Below are 20,580 nucleotides of genomic sequence, written 5' to 3' on the forward strand. Positions count from 1 at the left end.
CAGAACATGCCCCTCATTCAGGAAAGGGTTGGGTTGATCCCCAGCAACCTGTGTGGGGCTTGGATTTGCAGTCCTGAACATGCTTCTAGTACTGCCACACTTCTAAAGAGATGACCCTTGTTTTTTCTGCTTCAAGCCTTTCTGTTCCTCTTTCGTTTTTGATCTTGAATGGAGGGCATTTATCCATTCAGAGGCCTGGCCTCATGTCAGTGTGTGCCTGAGGCCTGAAATACGATTTCATTTCTGAAATGTTTTAAAATGTGAACTAGAAGCTGCCTTGCTACCCAGCTGTGGGCAGGAGCCAGATGGGACACACACATCTGGATCACCATCTCTTGCCAAAGCAAGCACAGCCCAAACTGGGCAGGATCTAATCAGGCACCTTTGAGAGCAGAGGAAGCCCATGGCTGAACAGCTCCAGGTGCTGTCAATAGAGTAAGGAGGCAAGGTTTTGCCTTCTGGCATTAGGCTGTTACCATTTGACAGAGACTGCTCCTTCCTGCTGCTTTAAAGCAAGAGATTTTGGGAAATCTGTTTCAGGCTTGGAGAGCTGTTTAATGTTACCTCCGAAGCTTTTTTCTGGAATAGCTTGTGACAGGTGAAAATCTGAAATATGAATAATAAGCAATTTCACAAGAAGCCAACCATGAGCCCCATCTGAGGGCAGACAGAGTAGGAACAGTCTCTCTGATTTCCTTGTTTCACAGGTGAAGGGTGTGACACACTGAACACATCTGCCTGAGTGAGATGTTGGAAATATCTGAGCAAAGCCAGCTCCTTTTCACAGGGCTGATCTCTGGGACAGCCTTTGTCATCCCACTGAACTCCAGGCAGGATGTCACTGGCATCCTTCCTCCAGAGCCACAGAAACCACTCAACCACATGGCAGTCAAGAGGCAGGAAAAGCAGTTTGGCGTAGCACAGGATGATTTAGCCCTTGCAGATCCACGTCCAGCAATCCACAGGCCCACCCACACCATCAGAACCCAGAGCCCTGATTTCCTTGGAGACTGCAGAGTCATCTACAGCATGGCCAGCAGGGATTCAGTCCTTCAGTCCTGCCCTGGGGCCCAAGGGCTCCCTTTGGAAGGTCACAGAAGGCAGATCTCCTGCTTGGCAGGCAGTGGAGCCGATGGTCTCTTGGAGCTCTGTCAGCAGCAACTTGAGCTGAGCTATTCTGAGGGACCAGCACACTGAGTGTCAATGGTTAATCACTGTCCCGGGCTGCCAGGCAGGATCCAGCTCACAGCATTCCCAAGGATACCCAAATCCTGACAAGCTGACAGGCACCAGCTTTTCCCAGCACCCAAGGCTGCTTTGGGAAGATCCTTACAGCTGGATTCACCACCCAGGTGTTGGTGCTGGCAGTGACTGAGGGCTGAGAACTCTGCTCTGACAGAAACAAAACTCACAGGAGTTTTTTTGTCTGCAGCTGGCTCTGCTCATGTTGCCAGAGTGAGACACATGGCACAAACCAGGGAAGAGGATGAGACTTCTCAAGTTAATAGTGATAGAAAACAGAAATTAGGCCAACTCAGGAGAATCCAGGAGGAAAAAAGAAAAAAAGTGGTGCAGGAGGTTGGATCACTGCTAATTTTCTTTCACCTGACAAGACACCAAGGATATGTCTGAGCTACTCCTTTCCACAGGTGGAATAAAGAGCTTTACTCTGTCCTACAAGGCTCCTTCCTGTACACCTATGAGTGCTTCATAACCTAGGAGCTGTATTTGGCTCCCACCACCCTTCCAGCATACTCCTGTAAAAATCTTTTATTTATTTTCTCTATTCTTAAGCACTGAATAACCACTGAAAACTCTAAAAACATCTCCACTTCACCCTGTATTTACCAGCATAACAATCTAATGCCAACCGTCCATTTTCAGCCCACATCTCTCCTAAAAGGCCTTTGCAGTGCCTGCTTCTCCAAAGATGATAAATACTTGTATGCTGGGGCACTGAATCAATCCACCACAGTCTGGAATGTTGAAAGCAGTGAGTAACTGTGAAAGAAAAGGTCTGTATTAATTTAATCCTTCATGTTGTCAGAAGGGAAACAGGTCACAGGGCAGCAGTTTGTGCAAGAATCAGAAGAGGGGATGGAATACCAAATCCAGAGGCAGTGTGTGAGCATCCTGCCTGGAAACTGCAAACAGCTGGAATATTTCAGCACAATATAGAGAAAAGTATCCTGGGTTCAAATACCAGCAGCAAGTTTAAAGGCAAAGCAAGGAAGAATCCTGCATGTTTCTATTATGCAGATCATCGGTAATGCTTTAAGGAAAAACATGCCGCATGGCTTTTTTCCCCCCCCCTCTCTCTTCCTTGCTCTTGTAACTGGGTTTTACAGAGTTCAAATTGCCTGCTGACAGGGACGGCTGGGGGAGGTGGCATAGCAAAGCTCACATTTATCCAGCTACCCCAGAGCAACCCTTGAGCTCAGTGCACACCAGTGAAGGGCTCCCTCAAACCTCCCATGGCTCTTCCAACCCCGGCTCCTCCACAGCCCCTGGGGCTCCCCCCAGCCTCGTTCCTCAAGCTCCCCTCGGGCCCCACCAGCCCCGTCTGAACCCCTCCAACCCCCCCGGCTCCCTCAGCCCCGCAGCACCAGACGCCGTTCCTCCAGCCCCGGCAATTCCAGTTCTCAGGCCCCAGCTCCTTCAGACTGCCTGGGATCCCGCAGCCCCCTCGGGCTCCTCCAGCCCCGCAGGCGCCGCTCCCCCTCAGCCCCGCTGCGGCCCCGGCGCTCCCTGAGGCGCCGCTCCCCCTCAGCCCCGCTGCGGCCCCGGAGCTCCCTGAGGCGCCGCTCCCCCTCAGCCCCGCTGCGGCCCCGGCGCTCCCTGAGGCGCCGCTCCCCCTCAGGCCCGCTCAGGCCCCGGAGCTCCCTGAGGCGCCGCTCCCCCTCAGCCCCGCTGCGGCCCCGGAGCTCCCTGAGGCGCCGGTCCCCCTCAGCCCCGCTGCGGCCCCGGCGCTCCCTGAGGCGCCGCTCCCCCTCAGCCCCGCTGCGGCCCCGGCGCTCCCTGAGGCGCTGCTCCCCCTCAGCCCCGCTGCGGCCCCGGCGCTCCCTGAGGCGCTGCTCCCGCCATGGCGCTCGAACGGCCGGAAGCGGCCCGGGGGGCGTGGCTTGTCACGATTGGAGGCGTGGCCTAGCGGGATATGGGCGTGGCCACACGAGTGGGCGGTACGGAGGCGTGTCCCATAGGGGGCGTGGCCAACCAGAGGGTGGAGGCGCAGCGGGGGCGGGCCTCGCCTCGGGGGCGTGGCCTGGGCCGTGCGCGCTGACGTAGCGGCCGCGCGCGCCGCCGGGGCCGCGCTCGCCCGCCCGATTCCAACATGGCGGCGGGGGGCGGCGGCGGCCGCGGGGCCGGCGGGGGCAGCGCCCCGCGCTGGGGCGGCGGCGGCGGCCGGGCCGCGCCGCACGAGAAGCTGCCGGTGCACGTGAGTGCGGGGACCGCCCCGGCGGCCGCGATCTCCCTTTCCCCACCCTCCCCGCCCCCGCGAAGGGCCGCTCCTCGCCCCCCCGGGATGGCCCCGCCCGCCCCCGCCGTGACCTGCCCTGTCCCGGCCGCGGTGCCGAACTCGTCCCCCGGGGCTTGTCCCTCAGCCACCGGTATCGGGGGGTGTCCCGGGGCTTGTCCCCCTCGCGCCGGGGGCTTCCCCGCCCTCCTTCGCTGGTTCCGTGGGGTCCCCTGGGGCCGGGTCCCGTTCCCCCGGTACCGTGCGGGCTCCCCGGGCTTCTTTCCCCGTCCCCTGGGCTGTGCCCCTCTCCCTGATCCTGCTGTTCCTCTCTGGTACCGCGGTCATCCTCCCCAGGGACCAGTTCCCGGCTCCCCGGTACCGTGGCCCCCTCCGTGCCTTGACACCCCCCAGCAGGGGAAGCCCACCGGGGCCTGCCCTCCTCCGGCTCCTCACCCGGTACCGAGCGCCTTTCCCCGCTGCTGCGGGGCTCCCCCGGGGCCGGTTCCCAACCCCTACAGTGTCTTGAGGTGCCCCCGCCCCAATTCTGGGGGGCTCCCGGGTGTGTTCCCTGGCCTCACCGTGTTCTCACCCCACAGGTGGAGGATGCACTTTCCTACCTGGACCAGGTGAAGATTCGCTTTGGCAGCGACCCTGCCACCTACAATGGCTTCCTGGAGATCATGAAGGAGTTCAAGAGCCAGAGGTAAAGCCCAGGTTCTGCACTCCTCAGCCTTTCACAGAATCCTGCAATATCCTGAGCTGGAAGGATCCCTCAGGGATGATCAGTGCAGCCCCTGGCCCTGCCCAGACCCCCCAAGAACCCCACCCTGAGCATCCCTGAGAGCGCTGTCCAAACGCTCCTGGAGCTCTGGCAGCCTTGGGGCCGGGCCCATTCCCTGGGGAGCCTGGGCAGTGCCAGCACCCTCGGGGGGAAGAACCTTGCCCTGAGATCCATCCCAAGCCCTGGCACAGCTCCAGCTGTTCCCTCAGGTCTCAGCCTTTGTGGGGCCTCTTTGACTGTGCAGAGCTCCCAGCCTTCACCCCATCATTCCCCCTCTGCTCATTCACTGTCCTGTCCCCCAGTGGTGCAGTCATGTAAATTTTGAGTACTTCTGCCCATCCCATCATTTTCTAGAGGTGAAATCCACAGGAGAAGGCAAATCTGCTTTTACTGTCCACTGTGAAATGCAGATCTTGGAAATCAGTGAAGCAGCCTGAGCAGAACCTGTGAGCTGCCAGCCCTGGAGAGGTGGTGGCTGTCCTGCCCCTTTGCCAACCTGCACACTCATCTCTCCCTGGATAACATTCCCAGGGCGAGGCTGGGATTATTATCCATGTGGTCATTCCCTCTAATTGGGCTAATTTTTTTTTTTTTTTTTTAAAGAATTGCACCCCTAAGTTACCAGATACTTCACGTTTCTCTGGCATATTTTGGGCTTGTGTTTCTGATTTGGATAAAAGTAACAAACCCCTCTCAATTTTAGCATTGACACACCTGGAGTCATCCGACGTGTTTCTCAGCTTTTCCATGAGCATCCTGACCTCATTGTAGGATTCAATGCATTTCTTCCTCTGGGCTACAGGATAGAAATTCCAAAGAACGGGAAGTTAAGTATACAGTCACCTTTGAATAGTCAGGTAGGTCACAGAGCTCTTATTCTCTAAATAAACTGTTCCATGTGTCACTGGACACGTCTGCACAGTTTAGACTGTGGAGATTTATGTCAACACCTTGCTGATATTTTTAGATGGTTTTCAAAGCCTGGGAAAATGGGTGTAATTTAAATTTAAATTTTTAAATGTTTATTCAAAGAATCATAGAGTGCTTTGGATTGGAAGGGACCTTAAAGATCACCTAGTTCCAACCCCTGATTTATTCTCAAACCAGGTAGTTTGACTTACACAGGAATGATGATTCTGCATGGAAGCACCACTTTAGCACCAAATATTTCAGTCATGTTTGGAAACTGAAATTGTAATTGGCCTGATATTGTTAAATGGGTTCCCAATATGGGTTGTGGGCAGTGGCAAATTTCAAGGGGTGATTCTGGAAGAATTGCACTTCTAGTCTTCCACTGAGAAACCAGGAAACTTGTTTAGGCAACAGGCAAAAGTACACAGAACTGTGAAATCATTGAGTTGGTTACATTGGGAAAGGTCTTTAAGATCATGGAATCCCCATCAGGTGCTGTTGGTGTGAAACACACTTGCTGGGATACAGATGGATGTTGCTCCTGCTTGTTTTTTGTTCTTGTGTGGTTGTGGAGCTGAAATAGAGCCATAAACTGAATTCTGCTGATAAACTTGTGGTTTAACTCCAGTTAGCAGCAGGAACTAACTTTTAAATCTCAGCTCTCTCAGATCTCTCTGGTGCTTAAGAATTAGCACCTGTAAGGTCCTTATGTTTAATATGCCCCTAAAACTGGCAGTTCCTCAGCAATAACCAGTGGTAGCAGAAGCTGCAGTGGGGGTGTTTGCTGCAGACTCTCAGGTGAGGCCAATAAGGCTGTGACAGCCACAAGCCAAGTGGTTCCTACACCAGGGAGAACTTCAGGGATCATTTTAACTTTTGGAGTTAATAAACCAGGTAGGGAAATTGACTGGTGACTGAAATATGTTTTTCTTCCTGTGGCAATATTTTTTAGCTGGAGAACTTGCCAGCACTTCTGCTGGGTTGTTGTTGAGCTGGTCCCTGATCCTTTTCCAACACATCTCGTGTGTCCTGTGCCCCCAGGTGCCCCCAGAGCCCGTTCCCAGCGCGCTCCCTGGCAGTGGGCTGGTCTTGCACTACTCCCAGGAGAACTCCCACAACCACAGTGACTGCTCCGAGGAGTTCCGGCAGCAGCTTCCCTACAAAGAAGATAAATCCCAAATTCCCTTGGAATCTGATTCCGTGGAGTTCAATAATGCCATCAGTTACGTGAATAAGATCAAAACACGTTTCCTTGACCATCCAGAGATTTACAGATCCTTTCTAGAAATCCTTCACACTTACCAGGTAAAGTCTTTTGTGGAAGAGGCTATGGGTTGGCACTGGAGCTGTTGGAGTCATGGTTGTTAAATTTAATCTCTGCCTAATGAACAAACTTAGAGTTCCCAAGGACTTGTCTTTATCCAACTGCTGCCTTATAGATGTTCACAGGAAATGACAGAAAGTGTGAAAGTTGTGGAACTTTGCAGGGTCTAAAGAGGCTGTAGTCAGACCTGTCTTTACTCACCTTCAGCTGCTTTTGTGATCCTGTGTGTGAAAGGAGGCCCTGTAAGAACCTGGGGCTGGCTCAGAGTCCTTTCAAATTCGGTGGCATTGGTGTTTCTGGCTCAGGATGAGTTTTCTGGCAGAGTGAGGTACTTTTTGACTCTGTTGAACAGCTGTGTGTATCTTTTCAGAAAGAGCAGCTGAACACCAAGGGCCGACCCTTCCGGGGCATGTCAGAGGAGGAAGTGTTCACTGAAGTGGCCAATCTGTTCCGGGGACAGGAGGATCTGCTCTCGGAGTTTGGACAGTTCCTCCCGGAGGCAAAAAGGTCTTTGGTAGGTGCTGAGAGCAGAGCAGGATATTGAATGCTCTGTCTGCATGTAGAATGTGCGAAACATGGAAAATCATACAGCCAAACATTGCTCCTCTTCATTGTTTGGATTTTCTCAGAACAGGTGACTTAACCACACGCTCTGTGTCCTGTTAGGATTCTTTATTTGAGAGGAGAATGTTGAAATCATTGTTTATTTACTTCAGTTCACAGGAAATGGACCATGTGAGGTGAACAGTGTCCAGAAAACTGAGCATGAGAAGAATCTGGAGCACAGCAAGAAGCGATCCAGGCCGCTGCTGCTGCGTCCTGTTTCTGGCCCAGCAAAGGTATCTTTCAGCAAGTAAAAACTTAGAATCACCTCCTATTACTTGTTTTTAGTAATTGCTGAGATAAAGGTGTAATGAGTAGTGTCTTTGATGTATGTAGGTGTATGAGAACAAAATTTCGAGTTATTTTAATTACTGTAGAAACAGGGAATTTTTAATGCATGCTCAAATGTGTGTGGTAACATGTTTGATACTAAATATCACAACCTTCTGTACTAAATATTGGCCCTGGAAGGGGAAAATTTATTGCTTCTATGCAGAATCTCAAGTGATTCTCTTTTTTTGTTGTTTCTTCTTAGCTGGGAGACATTTGACAGCGATTGCTGTGAGGACGTGACACAGCAATTCCAGATCACTGCTGGGGAAATACAGGGTCTCAGCCTTTGCAGGGAGCTGTTCTGTGTCACCAGAGTGGAATTTGATGGCATTTGAGTCACAACATTTTAAATGTAACTGCTTGTTCTTTTAACAGAAGAAAATGAAGCTGCGAGGTACCAAAGATCTGTCAGTGGCGACAGTGGGGAAATACGGGACACTGCAAGAGTTTTCCTTCTTTGACAAGGTCAGTATTTGTCCTTTTCTCACATTCTGTGGACATATCTTCAGCTTTTAACGTGGTTGTTAATTGGTTGGTGTTCTGTACAATTTGTGTGTCAGCACTGAAGACATTCCCTGACTTTCCAAGTGGTAGAGAAAGACCGACAAAAATTAAAACGGGTGGGTTTGGAAGATTAATAGACTGATAATGAATAATTTTCTAAATACAAGTGACATTCAGGTGCTGTGATCATCTCTCCAAACTGCTGCAGGTGCGCAGGGTGCTTAAGAGTCAAGAGGTCTATGAAAATTTTCTGCGTTGTATTGCTCTCTTCAACCAGGAGTTGGTCTCTGGCTCTGAGTTGCTCCAGCTTGTTACACCCTTTTTGGGGTAAGTTACTAACTTACCTCTCTGCCCTGTGGTATTTTGTAGGCCCTACTCTGCTATTTTTTGAGCACATTGTGAACTTTGTTACAGAAGTTTTGGATTTAATTTAGAAGTATGTCCTGAGTAGACTGCAAGAAATTGAAGATTAATCCAAAATGAGGAGTGATAAAACCTGAACTTTTAAATTTATCTTTAATGTAAATAAACCTTTATTAATACAGCTCTTAATGAGTATTGTGAGGTAGATATTTTCCTGTCTGTTCACACTCCCTGTTTAATATCTCAAAGTGTAATAAAGGCATGAACATGAAATCTGAGAACAGGGCTGTGAGAAGGGTAAATAGCTCCAGCTCTGCTGTGAGCCTCCTGAGCTGTTTGGCTTGCAACAGCAGAGGGAGAGTCAAATGGCAAGGATCAGTTTCTCCTCAGGCACTTAAGGGGAGTGTTTATGTGTTGAAGGGAAATAATTTTCCTACCTTAAGTAAAAAAAAAAAAGCCCTAAAGCAATACAGAGAGAATGATAACGGAGGTTAGATGTTGGTGAAAGATTTCTCCCTGCAATGCTGAGTTTATTTAGATATTTCCACCTCCTTTTTAAGACACTCATTAACCACCCTAAAACTGTCACAGTGAAATAACAAAATACTTGTGTTTTTGAAGGAAATTCCCAGAACTCTTTGCACAGTTCAAGTCCTTCCTTGGGGTGAAAGAGCTTTCCTTTGCTTCTCCGCTGAGCGACCGCTCCGGGGATGGAATGAGCCGGGAAATCGATTACGCTTCCTGCAAACGCATCGGATCCAGTTACAGGGCTCTCCCAAAAACCTACCAGCAGCCAAAGTGCAGTGGGAGAACAGCCATTTGCAAGGAGGTACTCTGGGATCAGGCTGTTCAATCCCTGAACACAGACCAAAATTGGAGTGGGGCAGTTTGTGCCATAGCTGCTGCATGTGGAGTCCCCTTTTCAGTGCTAATTCAATTTATTCAGCCAATTTATTGAAATAATACCCACATTTCACTAATTTTATCTAAACCCATCTCAAATCACATCTCTAATACCTTTTGAGACTGCATGCAGACAGAAATTTATTCCTATAGACAGAAAAGAATATTTAATATCCTGAAATTAATGTATTAGCGGCAGGGCCAGTATAGCCTTTAGGAACAATTTTTCTCTGGAAGAGCCCTGTGAGGGTTAGGAATGTGCCTGAGGCACCATTCCCACTGTTGTGGGGAGTTCTGTCTCCTTTATTTACAGCTGCTGATCACTGCAGAGTCATCTCGGTTTGTGAGGTGATAGGGAAGGTGTTATTGAGTTTTCTGAGCAGGGCCCTGGCAGTTCCACACAGACCTCAAATCTAGGAAGCTGTGACCTGGGAATTAGGTCTGGAATGTCCTACAGAACCTCAGGGAAGGACTATGCAAAAAGAAAAGAGAGAAAGCCCCATGAGAACAACTCTGGGCTCACAAGGCCCTGCTCAATGTCATGTATCTGCACTGTTGCAGGTGTTAAATGATACCTGGGTTTCGTTTCCATCCTGGTCTGAAGACTCCACTTTTGTCAGCTCCAAGAAGACTCCGTATGAGGAGCAGCTGCACCGCTGTGAGGACGAACGCTTTGAGGTACCTCTGCTGCTGAGCTCCCTTTCTGCTCCCTCAGAAAGCAAAACCTCTGGGTTTTGCTGAATTAATTAGTGGCCAGTTCCTCAGAGTTCTGTTGGTTGTTGGTTTGAGATGGAGTTTGTGTGTTGTTGAGTGTAATAGTTCTTCCTAGGCATGAGTCCAGTTCTAAATTGCATGTGACCTTTGGGAGAGCTGGCAGAGCTCTATTTTCTAGTAAAAACCTTCCTGCTGCTTCCTGGCTCCACCCTGTGGAACCTGTGGAACCCTGTGGAGCACCTTCCACAAACCTGGGCTGCTGCTGCTGCTCTCTGTGTTCCTGCTCTGCCTGGTCTGACACTGTTTTCTGGGAACTCTCAACAGCTGGATGTTGTCCTGGAGACCAATTTAGCCACAATCCGTGTGCTGGAGAGTGTGCAGAAAAAGCTGTCCCGCCTGACCCAGGAGGACCAGGAGAAGTTTCGCCTGGATGATTGTTTGGGAGGAACCTCAGAAGTGATCCAGCGCCGGGCCATCTATCGCATCTACGGTGACAAAGCTCCAGAGATCATCGAGAGTCTGAAGAAAAACCCAGTCACTGCTGTCCCTGTGGTTCTTAAGAGGTAATTCCCGTTGTGCTGTGTTCTTTAAGAAGCTGAAAAAGGATTTTTAAACAATGAACAAGAGGACATAGCCTCAGGCTGCACTGCTGGAACTTCTGGTTGGACATCAGGGGGAATTTCTTCACAGAAAGGGTTGTTAAACAGAAAGGGCACAGAAGGGGGTGCCCAGGGAGGTCCCCAATCCCTGGAGGTGCTCAAAAAACAACTGGACATGGCACTTGGTGCTCTGGTCTGATTGACAAAGCAGTGATTGGTCAAAGGACTTGATGGTCTCAGAGGTCTTTTCCAGCCTAAATGGTTTTGTGATTCTATAGGTGTTGTTTCAACTCATCATCACTTGTGATGTTTTCTCAAATTTATTTATTGTTTCCAGGAATCCCAGTTTTCCACTGACAACTTCTTACTGCTCCACAGTTGGCTACATTAAAATGTTTTGGGTGTGTTTCTGTGCCTGTCTCTCTGAACTGACATAGACTGTTCATTTATGCAGATTGAAAGCAAAAGAGGAAGAATGGAGGGAGGCCCAGCAGGGCTTCAACAAGATTTGGAGGGAGCAGTATGAGAAGGCCTATTTGAAATCCCTGGACCACCAGGCCGTCAACTTCAAGCAGAATGACACCAAAGCTCTGCGCTCCAAGAGCTTGCTGAATGAAATTGAGAGTGTTTATGATGAGGTGGGCATGACAGGGAATGACCCCTCCTCCATTCCCTCCCTTGGCAGTGTGAGCCAGATGTGCCCACAGCACCTGGGACTGTGTGGAAGTGGTTGGAAATCGGGTCAAAAACAGCTGTCCCAAGCACAGTGTTAATAGTGGCTTATTCCTCCTGGCAGGAATGGCTCTTGAGCATGGATTGGAAGGATCTTTATCTGTTTGTCTCTTGATTACAGCATCAGGAGCAGCATTCGGAGGGGAGGAGTTCATCCACGAACGAGCCTCATCTTATCTTCATCTATGAAGACAAGCAGATTTTGGAAGATGCAGCATCTCTTATCAGCTATTATGTGAAGAGGCAGCCCACCATCCAGAAGGAGGATCAGGCAACCATCAGGCAGATTGTGCATCACTTCATACCTGAGCTGTTTTTCTCTCAGCCACCTGAACACAACATTTCTGAGGAATCAACCGATGACGACAGAGAAAACCACCAGGGGCAGAATCTGGATACTCCTGAGCTGCGGAAAAAACACGTGCCTGGGCCTCCAAGCAGTCCTTTGGAGACCAAAGCAACTTTCTGTGATGTTACAGCTGCTGAGCCCCACAATACCCTGGATGATGTTTACAGCCTCTTCTTTGTCAATAATAATTGGTATTTCTTCCTGCGCCTTCACCAGACTCTGTGCTCCAGGCTCCTAAAGATTTATCGCCAGGCCCAGAAGCAGCTTCTGGAATATCGAACTGAGAAGGAGAGAGAGAAGCTCCTCTGTGAAGGGAGGAAAGAAAAAACTAATGATCCAGCCATGGAGCTAAGACTGAAGCAACCAAGTAAGAACAACGCAGGGCTTAGTTCATTCTTAATGCCCTGGGTGCCAGTGCTCCACTGTGTGTGTCTGAGTCACTGGGGCCAGCAGGCAGCTCTGTGAGGGATGTGGAGGTGCAATCCTCTGCTGTATTGGTGAGTTGTGGCCACAGCTCCTTCAGCAGGACAGTCAGCGTGTCACAGGCTGCTTGGCAGAGATTTCCTGCCAGCCCACTGTGCTCAGGTGCCTCATTGCAGAAATCTGTTACTTTGATTTACAGTGTAAACAGCCCCACTAAGTTACTTTAGTAACTAAAGAAATAGTTACTGCCCAGGGCAGTCCTGGAGGTGCATGAGGGAAACATTCCCAGCCTGTCAGGACACCTGGCAGGGAGCTGCCTGTTAGGACATATTCTCCACACCGGATGTTGTGGTTCTTGAGCAGCGCTGCCTCTTTCACTGACTGATTTCACTCTGCCTGTTCTGTGTGTTAAATGAGTGCCCTTTCCCCTGGCCAGGTGAGGTGGAGCTGGAGGAATACTACCCAGCCTTCCTGGACATGGTGAGGAGCCTGCTGGACGGGAACATCGACCCCACGCAGTACGAGGACACCCTGAGGGAGATGTTCACCATCCACGCCTACATCGGCTTCACCATGGACAAGCTGGTGCAGAACATCGTGCGCCAGGTGAGGGCTGGGCTGGGGCTGCTCATCACCCCTCACACACAGCCAGGCTTCCCCAGTGCCCTGCAGAGCAACGGGGCACTGAGCTCAGAGCAACTTCAGACAAAAGGTCTGTCTGACAAGGAAATGCCCCAGCAGAAATGTAATGAGAGAATTCAGCTTCCATATGGGGGCCACCTTAGGGGATTTACTCTTTCTGGCCTTTCCCAAGGCTTTTTGAATTCCAGTTTTTTCAAAATTCTGCCATACTCAAAATACATGTGAGGCAACACAAAGATGTCTGGTCCTTCTTGCTCAAATCTGTCCAGCTGTAGTTTTCTAGTTAAGGCACATCAGCCCCTCAGTCTCCTCTGTTCCTTTCATTGCAAAGTCATGAAAAAGAGAGTGAATTGTGGGAAGTCTCTGGAGTTTGCTGCTTCAGCTGAGTGTGGTGCCATGCTGAGTTTTATACTCCTTTCATGGCACACTGGAGTTAACTCTTGTGGCCCAGGCTTGCTGACTGAATTCCCCCTTTTTTAATGGAAGCTTCACCATCTAGTGAGCGATGACATCTGCTTGAAGGTGGTTGAGCTCTACCTGAACGAGAGGAAGCGAGGAGCTGCTGGGGGTAATTTGTCATCCCGCTGTGTCCGGGCAGCAAAGGAGACCAGCTACCAGTGGAAGGCTGAACGGTGCATGGCAGATGAGAACTGCTTCAAGGTAAGACCTTGCTGCCAGGGAAGTTCACAAAATCACTGAAAAACTTCAGAAAATCTCCCAGGTGTCACTTCACCTGGGAAAAGTGGGTTTGGAAGCTCCAAGGTGAGAGAGTGAGCAATGTGGAGAGAAGGTACCAAAATCAGAGCACAGGCAGTGAGGGGTTGTTGTGGCTCACTGAAAAACCCTGCTGCTTCTCTCCTAGCTTCTATTTGTCATCCACATGACTTGTGAATATTCAGCTTTTTATTGTGAGCCCCTGTGGCAAGTATTTTCTGTAACTTTATCACAGGTGATGTTTCTCCAGAGGAAAGGACAGGTGATCATGACCATAGAGCTGCTGGATACAGAAGAGACCCAGACAGAAGATCCTGTGGAGGTCCAGGTAATACCACAGTGACCATGGAATCTGTGTACCACAAAGCAGATGTCTAAGAATGCTTTCCCTGCTTTCTTGTTCCAAACTCTGAGGCTTTGCCAGGAGGACAGGTTTGCCTGGGAGGTGGGCAGATGACATGTGGGGCTGTGGCCATTGACAGAAATGGTGCATTAGCAAGAGTTTCAACATATATCAGCCTCAGAATGAACAGTTTGGAAATAAACAGGTTCTTTGCAGTGATGTTTGTCCTCATGCAGTGAAATCTCACTGGAGTTGGTTTCCCTTGTGTAGCACCTGGCGAACTACATGGAGCAGTACGTTGGGGTGGAAGGAGCTCCCAACAACCAGAACGATGGCTTCCTCCTGAAACCGGTCTTTCTGCAGAGGTGAGCTGCTCCCTGCCCTGAGCCACACCTGCAGCAGCTGCTGCTGCCTCCTCCCTGCACGGGTGCCGGTGGATTTGGGTGATGTGCCAGCCCCAGGGAAGTGCAGTCACCTTTGAGGGGCTGTTCCAGGCCAGTGAGCTGCATGGAAATGCTGAAAGAGAAATTTGTGACCACAGCACTGAGGTTTGTTCATGGAACTGTGTTTGGAATGGAGCAGGATGGATTCTGGATGGGACTTCTGGGTCTACTTTGTTCCCATTTCACTAAATGTTTGTCAGAGGATATGGAGGAAGATCCCGGAGAGAGCCTGAAAAACGAAATGTGCAAATACAAGTTCCATACACGTGCCGTGAGCCCTGTCTGAGCTGAGGAGAGCAGTTCACCAGGTGTGACACATGCTTTGTCATCCTTGTTTTGCTCCAGAAACCTGAAGAAGTTTCGCAAGTGGCAGTGCAAGCAGGTGAGGGCCCTGCGCAGCGAGGTGAAGAGCTCCTGGAAGCGGCTGATCGGGGTGGAGAGCGCCTGCAATGTCGACTGTCGCTTCAAGCTCAACACCCACAAGATGATGTTCATCATGAACTCTGAGGATTACATGTACAGGAGGGGAGCTCTCTGCAGAGCCAAGCAGGTACATCTCCCTTTTGCTCCCTTTGCAGCCCAGGCAGTAGCAGAGGTTGGGGGTGGAAGCCAAAGCGCAAGTACCGATAACTCTTGTGGCTGAATTCCTGCAAGCTACACCCAGAAGTTACTACTCTGTGTTGGGTGTAACATGGAGGAGATCTGGTAAATGCTCTGTAGTTTGGATTATTTTAACAGCCTTTTCTTTACATGCAAATTTGAAGTGGGAGTGGCAGACATTAGGAAATAGGGATGGTTAAACGCAGATCTGCGGTTTCCTGTTTCCGTTTGTGTTGTTCCCAAAGCATTGCACATCTCAGGTAGAGCTGAGGCCTTTGGCTTTTCCCCCAGGAACCTCTCAGTGATCTTTACTGCCCTGCTCCCAGGTCCAGCCCGTGGTGCTGCTCAAGCATCACCAGCAGTTCGAGGAGTGGCACAACCGGTGGCTGGAGGAGAACGTGTCCATGGAGGCCGTGGATGTGGTTCAAGACTGGCTGATGGGGGATGAGGATGAGGAGATGGTGCCCTGCAAAACCACCTGTGAGACAGTGAATGTCCACGGGGTGCCAGTGAACAGATACAGAGTCCAGTACAGCCGCCGTCCCGCTTCACCCTGAGCACCCAGACGAGGCAGAGCTTTGCTGGTGAAGCACATTTACTATGACAATAGTGGTGGGAATGCAATGTATGTATTAATGATATTTATCCAAACAGCATTTTACTTTGGATTATCATGTATTTTCCATATGGCATAGACTTGTCTCCTTGCAGTGTAATCCTCCAGCCATCATGAAGAGACTTTTAAAAGCTTTTATGGGAAGGGGGCTCTTGGCATTGCCACACACTTTTCAGTAGTTTCCTGGCTTTAGGCCACTGCTGACCAGCTCAGTGAGGGGGTGAACTACCACTAGTGGCTTTGTTGGAGAGGTGGAGCTGGGCTGGTGTTTGAGCAGATGCTGGCAGCTGCTTCCACTTTGAAGGGTTTAATACTCCCTATCTTCCTGACTTTGTGCCGTCTTGGAGCCTGCAGAACTCTTCACTCTACCCTGGGAGTGCCAGCGGGGCCGAGAGCTCCCGGCACAGGGGGGCTTCGTTATCCCTGTGAACCAACAAGACAACAAAGGACTCTTGTTCCTGGTGCTCTGGTGAGAAAAATGCCAAAACTGACACGGGGATGGCCAGCACTCAAGGCTCTGATGCTCCCTCATCAAGCAAGTGTTCTGGGGCATGAGCTGAGGGGAAGAGCCCTGAGCTGTGCTGCTGGGACGGGAGCGATGCCCAGCCCCAGATCCCCCAGCCACGCTGCTTTGGGAGTTGAGGACCTGCTGCACACTCTGCCTTCCAGAATATCCATGGGGAGGAACATCCATGGGGAGGAACATCCATGGGGAGGAACATCCATGGGGAGGAATGTCCATTGCGAGGTCTGGCCTGGTTTTTGGCTTTGTGTTTTGCATGTTGGTGGGCAGCTCCGGAGCTGGGCGTTTCCCTGCTCACGGCCGGCCCCCGGCGCTCCGCGGGGCTGCAGCTCGGCGGTGACAGCGGCAGATGGAGCTCCCGGAGCACAGCTGGGAGCTGAGCTCCGACCCACGGACCCTCCTGTTTCTGCTGGGTCAGCACAGGCGCTGGGTTTGCAGGGACACACGGAAATCTGCGAGGAGCAGAGTGAGATCCAGCCACAACCATCCCAGATGAGCTTTTCCACCGAAGCATCTGTACTGCTATCAAAGCTGTTTTTGCCATGAAACCCAACACATCCTGCCCTGATCCGTGCAGAACACTACACCTGACTTAATCTAGTGAGAAATCGAGGAAACTTACTCGTGTCTGTCCTGCAGCCCCATTGTGACTTCACTCCTGATTTTCAGGGGCCAAGGGCAAGCACACTGTCCGTGGAGTGTATTACAAACATTACATTTTGAGGCATACCCAGCCTCCTTTCAGCTTTGCTTCCAACTTTTCCCTGGCTTTTGGGGCAATACCCCCCCACCCCCCAAACTTTTTGTGGCTTTGATTTCTAGGTTATGATTTCTGCCAGACCTAAGGAGCAGCCTGTAGGATTTGTCCTGGGTTATTTCCACTGTATGACATTTGGTTTCGCAATTGTCTCACTTGACAGTAGAAAAATTGGCCTTTGGGGTACATTTAATAGAAAACTGTCCCAAGTCTTTGTCTTTTTTGCAAAATAATCTGTGGGAGGGAAGGAGGGAGGCCACTCTCTGGCATTTGTGGCCACTTGCACAACCACTGCCAGCAGAGACATTTCATCAAGAGCCCGTGTTCTCCTCAGCTGGGTCTCTGCTAAACTTTGGTTCCTGAAATGAGCTGAAGGTTCTTCCCCTGCCCTCGTTGCAGTGATAAGAGACCACGTGGCTCTGCAAGGGCTGGGGGGAGCAGGGGGACAAGCCCAGTGCAAAGCACAGTGTCCCCCTTTCCCTTCCAGCCAGCTCACCAAAACACGCCTCAGTCCTGCTCACCTCTCTGCTGTCTCCCAGTGGAGATGACAATTGTGCCAAATTTTATGGTTTTATGATACAGAGAACTGTTTACTAGAAAATAGGTGGCAACTTGTGGCTTAAAATGCGTTTGATTCCTGGTGTACCAAGGTGGGAACACCCCTGGGCACCGTCCTGTTCCATCAACCCATTCTAAGTGTACTTCAGGTATTTTTAAGCATCCTTATTTTGTAAACCTTAATTTATAATCTGAACTGATTAAGCAAGACTTTTGCCCTTTACAGTGCTATTGTCTCAAAGCTGAGAGTAGCAAGGGATGTGAAGGGAAGATCAGGCAGGTTTGAGAGGGGCTTGTTCATGTCTGAGGGTTTCAGCTGTGTATCTGCACGACCTTGAGTCAAGAGTTTGTTCTTCCATTTGTTTGAAGGATCTTTGCTTTTGGGCTTGTAATTGCTTTGCCAGCTCCTTGAATGTAGTTTTTTTTTATATTTATTTGCACATTCAAGTAAAATAAAATATTGATTTTAAAAGTCTGTAGCTCTCACTGTTTTATGTTTCTTTTCAACTAATTTAAACTTTGTGACTACCCCCAGAATTGATTGTCTTTTACCTGAAACTGAATTTTAAATTGTAGAAAAATGCAGTGGAAAGGTTGAAGTTCTTGGACAGGCTGCAGGATGTGCTGATGCAGCTGTGTGGCAGCAAGTGCTGTGTGAGGGTGTGAGCAGTGCAGTCGATAATGGAAAAGGGAAATACATTTCCTGCAAGCAGAGATCGCAGCAGGAGCTGGGGCTGCACTCACGTGGGAGCTGCCAAAACCTCCCGGAGCCCAGGCCCGTGTCTGGAGCAGGGAGTCCAGGGGGTGGCACAGTTGCTCCACCAGAGAGGTCTTAAAAGCAAACAGTGGAAGGGCTGGAGCTGTACCAGAGCTTGGGATGGATCTCAGGGCAAGGTTCTTCCCCCCGAGGGTGCTGGCACTGCCCAGGCTCCCCAGGGAATGGGCCCGGCCCCAAGGCTGCCAGAGCTCCAGGAGCGTTTGGACAGCGCTCTCAGGGATGCTCAGGGTGGGGTTCTTGGGGGGTCTGGGCAGGGCCAGGGGCTGCTCTGATCATCCCTGAGGGTCCCTCCCAGCTCTGGATTTGTGTCCTGCCAGGCTGTGACTTTTTGCAGCCTGGGGTTCCTTCCTAGCAGCACCTTTGCCAGAGGTGAGGCACAGCCCAGGCCTGGCCCTGGGAATCCCACCCCCTGAACACAACCAGGGCTCGAGAGAAGAGGCTGATTCCAGTTCCCAACCCCACATCTGCTACAGGTTAAGACAACACAACTGCAACCATGAAAATAACCCTCCACCCGCCTTTTCCTCAGCCTCCCCAAATTCCTGGGTAATAACATGTTTAACTGTGTTCCCTGTGAGCTCTGCACGACAAATGCATGAGTGGATTTTGCAAATTAAGCCGTAGTGATGTGACCCAGAGCTGATAGGAGTTTCCTTTACATCATCCCCAACACTTCCGTTGCCATAACAAAAGGCAGCTCTGCTCTCTGTGTTCGCTCACAGGGAAACAAACTGTTGTTCTCCCAGTAAAAATCCTCTGGTGCATCGATTGCGTGGAAAAATTTGATTAAAATGGTGGTGGAGGGGTCTCAGAGGACACAGCCCACTTTGCACAAGTCTTGGCCCCTCTCACAAAGGGGATGTTCCCTGCACTTGAGGGGAGGGACAGCCAGATGTGACATGAGAGCACTTGGAGATCTCAGCTGTGGACAACTCTGGCAACAGCAAACAGCTTAGAGACATCCTTCGGGTCTGCAGGATAGAATAGGTATAAATGGTTTGCACAATTAAACTCAGAGTCGCTAAAGGGAGTACCTGAGTTCAGCATTTAACATTCCAGGACGTTTTTTAATGTATTTCTACATCACAGGGATGCACTGGGAGGGTCAGGGCTGTGAACCTGTGAGAGAGTCTCAAATTGTGTGTGCAAACATAAATTGAAGTTTTCTTCATGTTTTAGCCATTGCTCTGGATTAGAACTAATTCAATTTAAAGACTAAATTAATGTCTAGAAACTCCTAACCTATGCTAAAAATAAATCCAAATATTTGGATTGTGCTGAAAAGGAATGATGATGATGGTGGTGATGATGATGATGATGATGATGATGATGATGGTGATGATGACGATGGTGATGATGATGGTGATGATGATGATGGTGGTGATGATAATGATGGCTGTGTCAGACCAGGTAGCCCCCATGCCAGTGTCACTATCTTGCTGAGAAGGGCCTCCAAAAAGCCACCCCAGAACACTGAGTTGTAGGGGTGTTAATAAGCTTTAAATATTCCTGGAAAATGTCTTCATGTGGACTTTTATGGTGTGAAGTGAAAACTGCCAGCAAGCAGAAGAGCAGCTCTGAAAAACCTCCCTAAGGAGTTCTGCAGCAGCGTGAGGCTGAGGAGAACCATGGGATCACCCAGGGCAGGTTGGGTGGGATCCCTGAGGAACAGGAGAGCTGTGGGACAAGCAGGAGGGAGAGGAGGGGACCTGAGAGTGCCTGAGGTTCAAGGGCACTTTATTCATGCAGAGCCTGCAGAGACAGCTCCGAGCTGCTGCTCAGGAACCCTCTGGAGCCGCTGGAATGGAGCAGCAGCGGTGAATCCCATCCTTTACCCACCACACTTTGCTCTTCCAAGCCTCCAAGATGTTTGGGGCAGGCCAGGTGGTGTCCGTCCCCTCCCTCTGAGCTCTGAAATCCCAGCCCGATTTCCAGCATTACATCGTTTGGGTTCAGAGCCCTGCTCCCAGGACATGATCTATTGCACAATAAATTACTTTAAAACCAAATTGTTACCCCACAGGGCAGGGATCACACGACTTAAAGAGATGTTAACAAGCCGTGACAAACCTCTGGCGTTAGAATTTTCAGGCAAGCTGTTCTGCATCTAAGGCAGTCACTAAAGATCACACAGCATCTGAAAAATGAAGGATACAGCGATGAGTAACTCCTCTGCTCCACTCCAGAGACCTGCCCATAGGAAGCAGGGCTGTGATTTGCACACTATCTGAACCTGATTATGGCTAATTTTTTGCATACAGAGCATGGAAAGGATCCTGGCCGAGGCATGGAAAATATGTGGCCACATGAGTCATTCTGTAATGGTTCATAAATCCTGAGAGAATCGCAAAAGCAAAACATCTAACATTGCATCTTCCCTCTCCCTGCCAGTGGAACTCCACCTCTTGACACGCTCGGCACAAGGATGTGGGAATATGGTGAAAGCAAAGGAAATAGGATCATTTTCTCCTTGGAATAGAAGAATCTCATCAAACAGCAGCCAGGCTCAGATTTGCAACCTTGACAGAAGAAGCCATTCATGAGGCGAGGAGAAAGAAACGAGCTGCTCCTCAGGTTGCCAAACCAAATTTACAGTTCCTACTGCCTGG

The 20,580-nt window shown here is 50.2% G+C and overlaps 1 protein-coding gene across 1 annotated transcript; it reads left to right on the forward strand.

Annotated features, from left to right (window-relative positions):
- Positions 1-3,305: 3,305 nt before the first annotated feature.
- Positions 3,306-17,668, forward strand: SIN3B (SIN3 transcription regulator family member B). Its single transcript, XM_058858575.1, has 19 exons — positions 3,306-3,436; positions 4,054-4,160; positions 4,942-5,095; positions 6,192-6,455; positions 6,845-6,988; positions 7,191-7,313; positions 7,786-7,875; positions 8,123-8,241; positions 8,899-9,106; positions 9,742-9,858; positions 10,219-10,457; positions 10,948-11,131; positions 11,347-11,941; positions 12,434-12,603; positions 13,126-13,299; positions 13,589-13,681; positions 13,967-14,061; positions 14,485-14,689; positions 15,066-17,668. Exons 1-19 carry the CDS (start codon positions 3,332-3,334, stop codon positions 15,294-15,296), a joined length of 3,417 nt encoding a protein of 1,138 aa, XP_058714558.1. The 5' UTR covers positions 3,306-3,331; the 3' UTR covers positions 15,297-17,668.
- Positions 17,669-20,580: the final 2,912 nt, after the last annotated feature.

Source organism: Poecile atricapillus, chromosome 28, assembly GCF_030490865.1.
Source record: "Poecile atricapillus isolate bPoeAtr1 chromosome 28, bPoeAtr1.hap1, whole genome shotgun sequence".
Lineage (NCBI taxonomy): Eukaryota > Metazoa > Chordata > Aves > Passeriformes > Paridae > Poecile > Poecile atricapillus.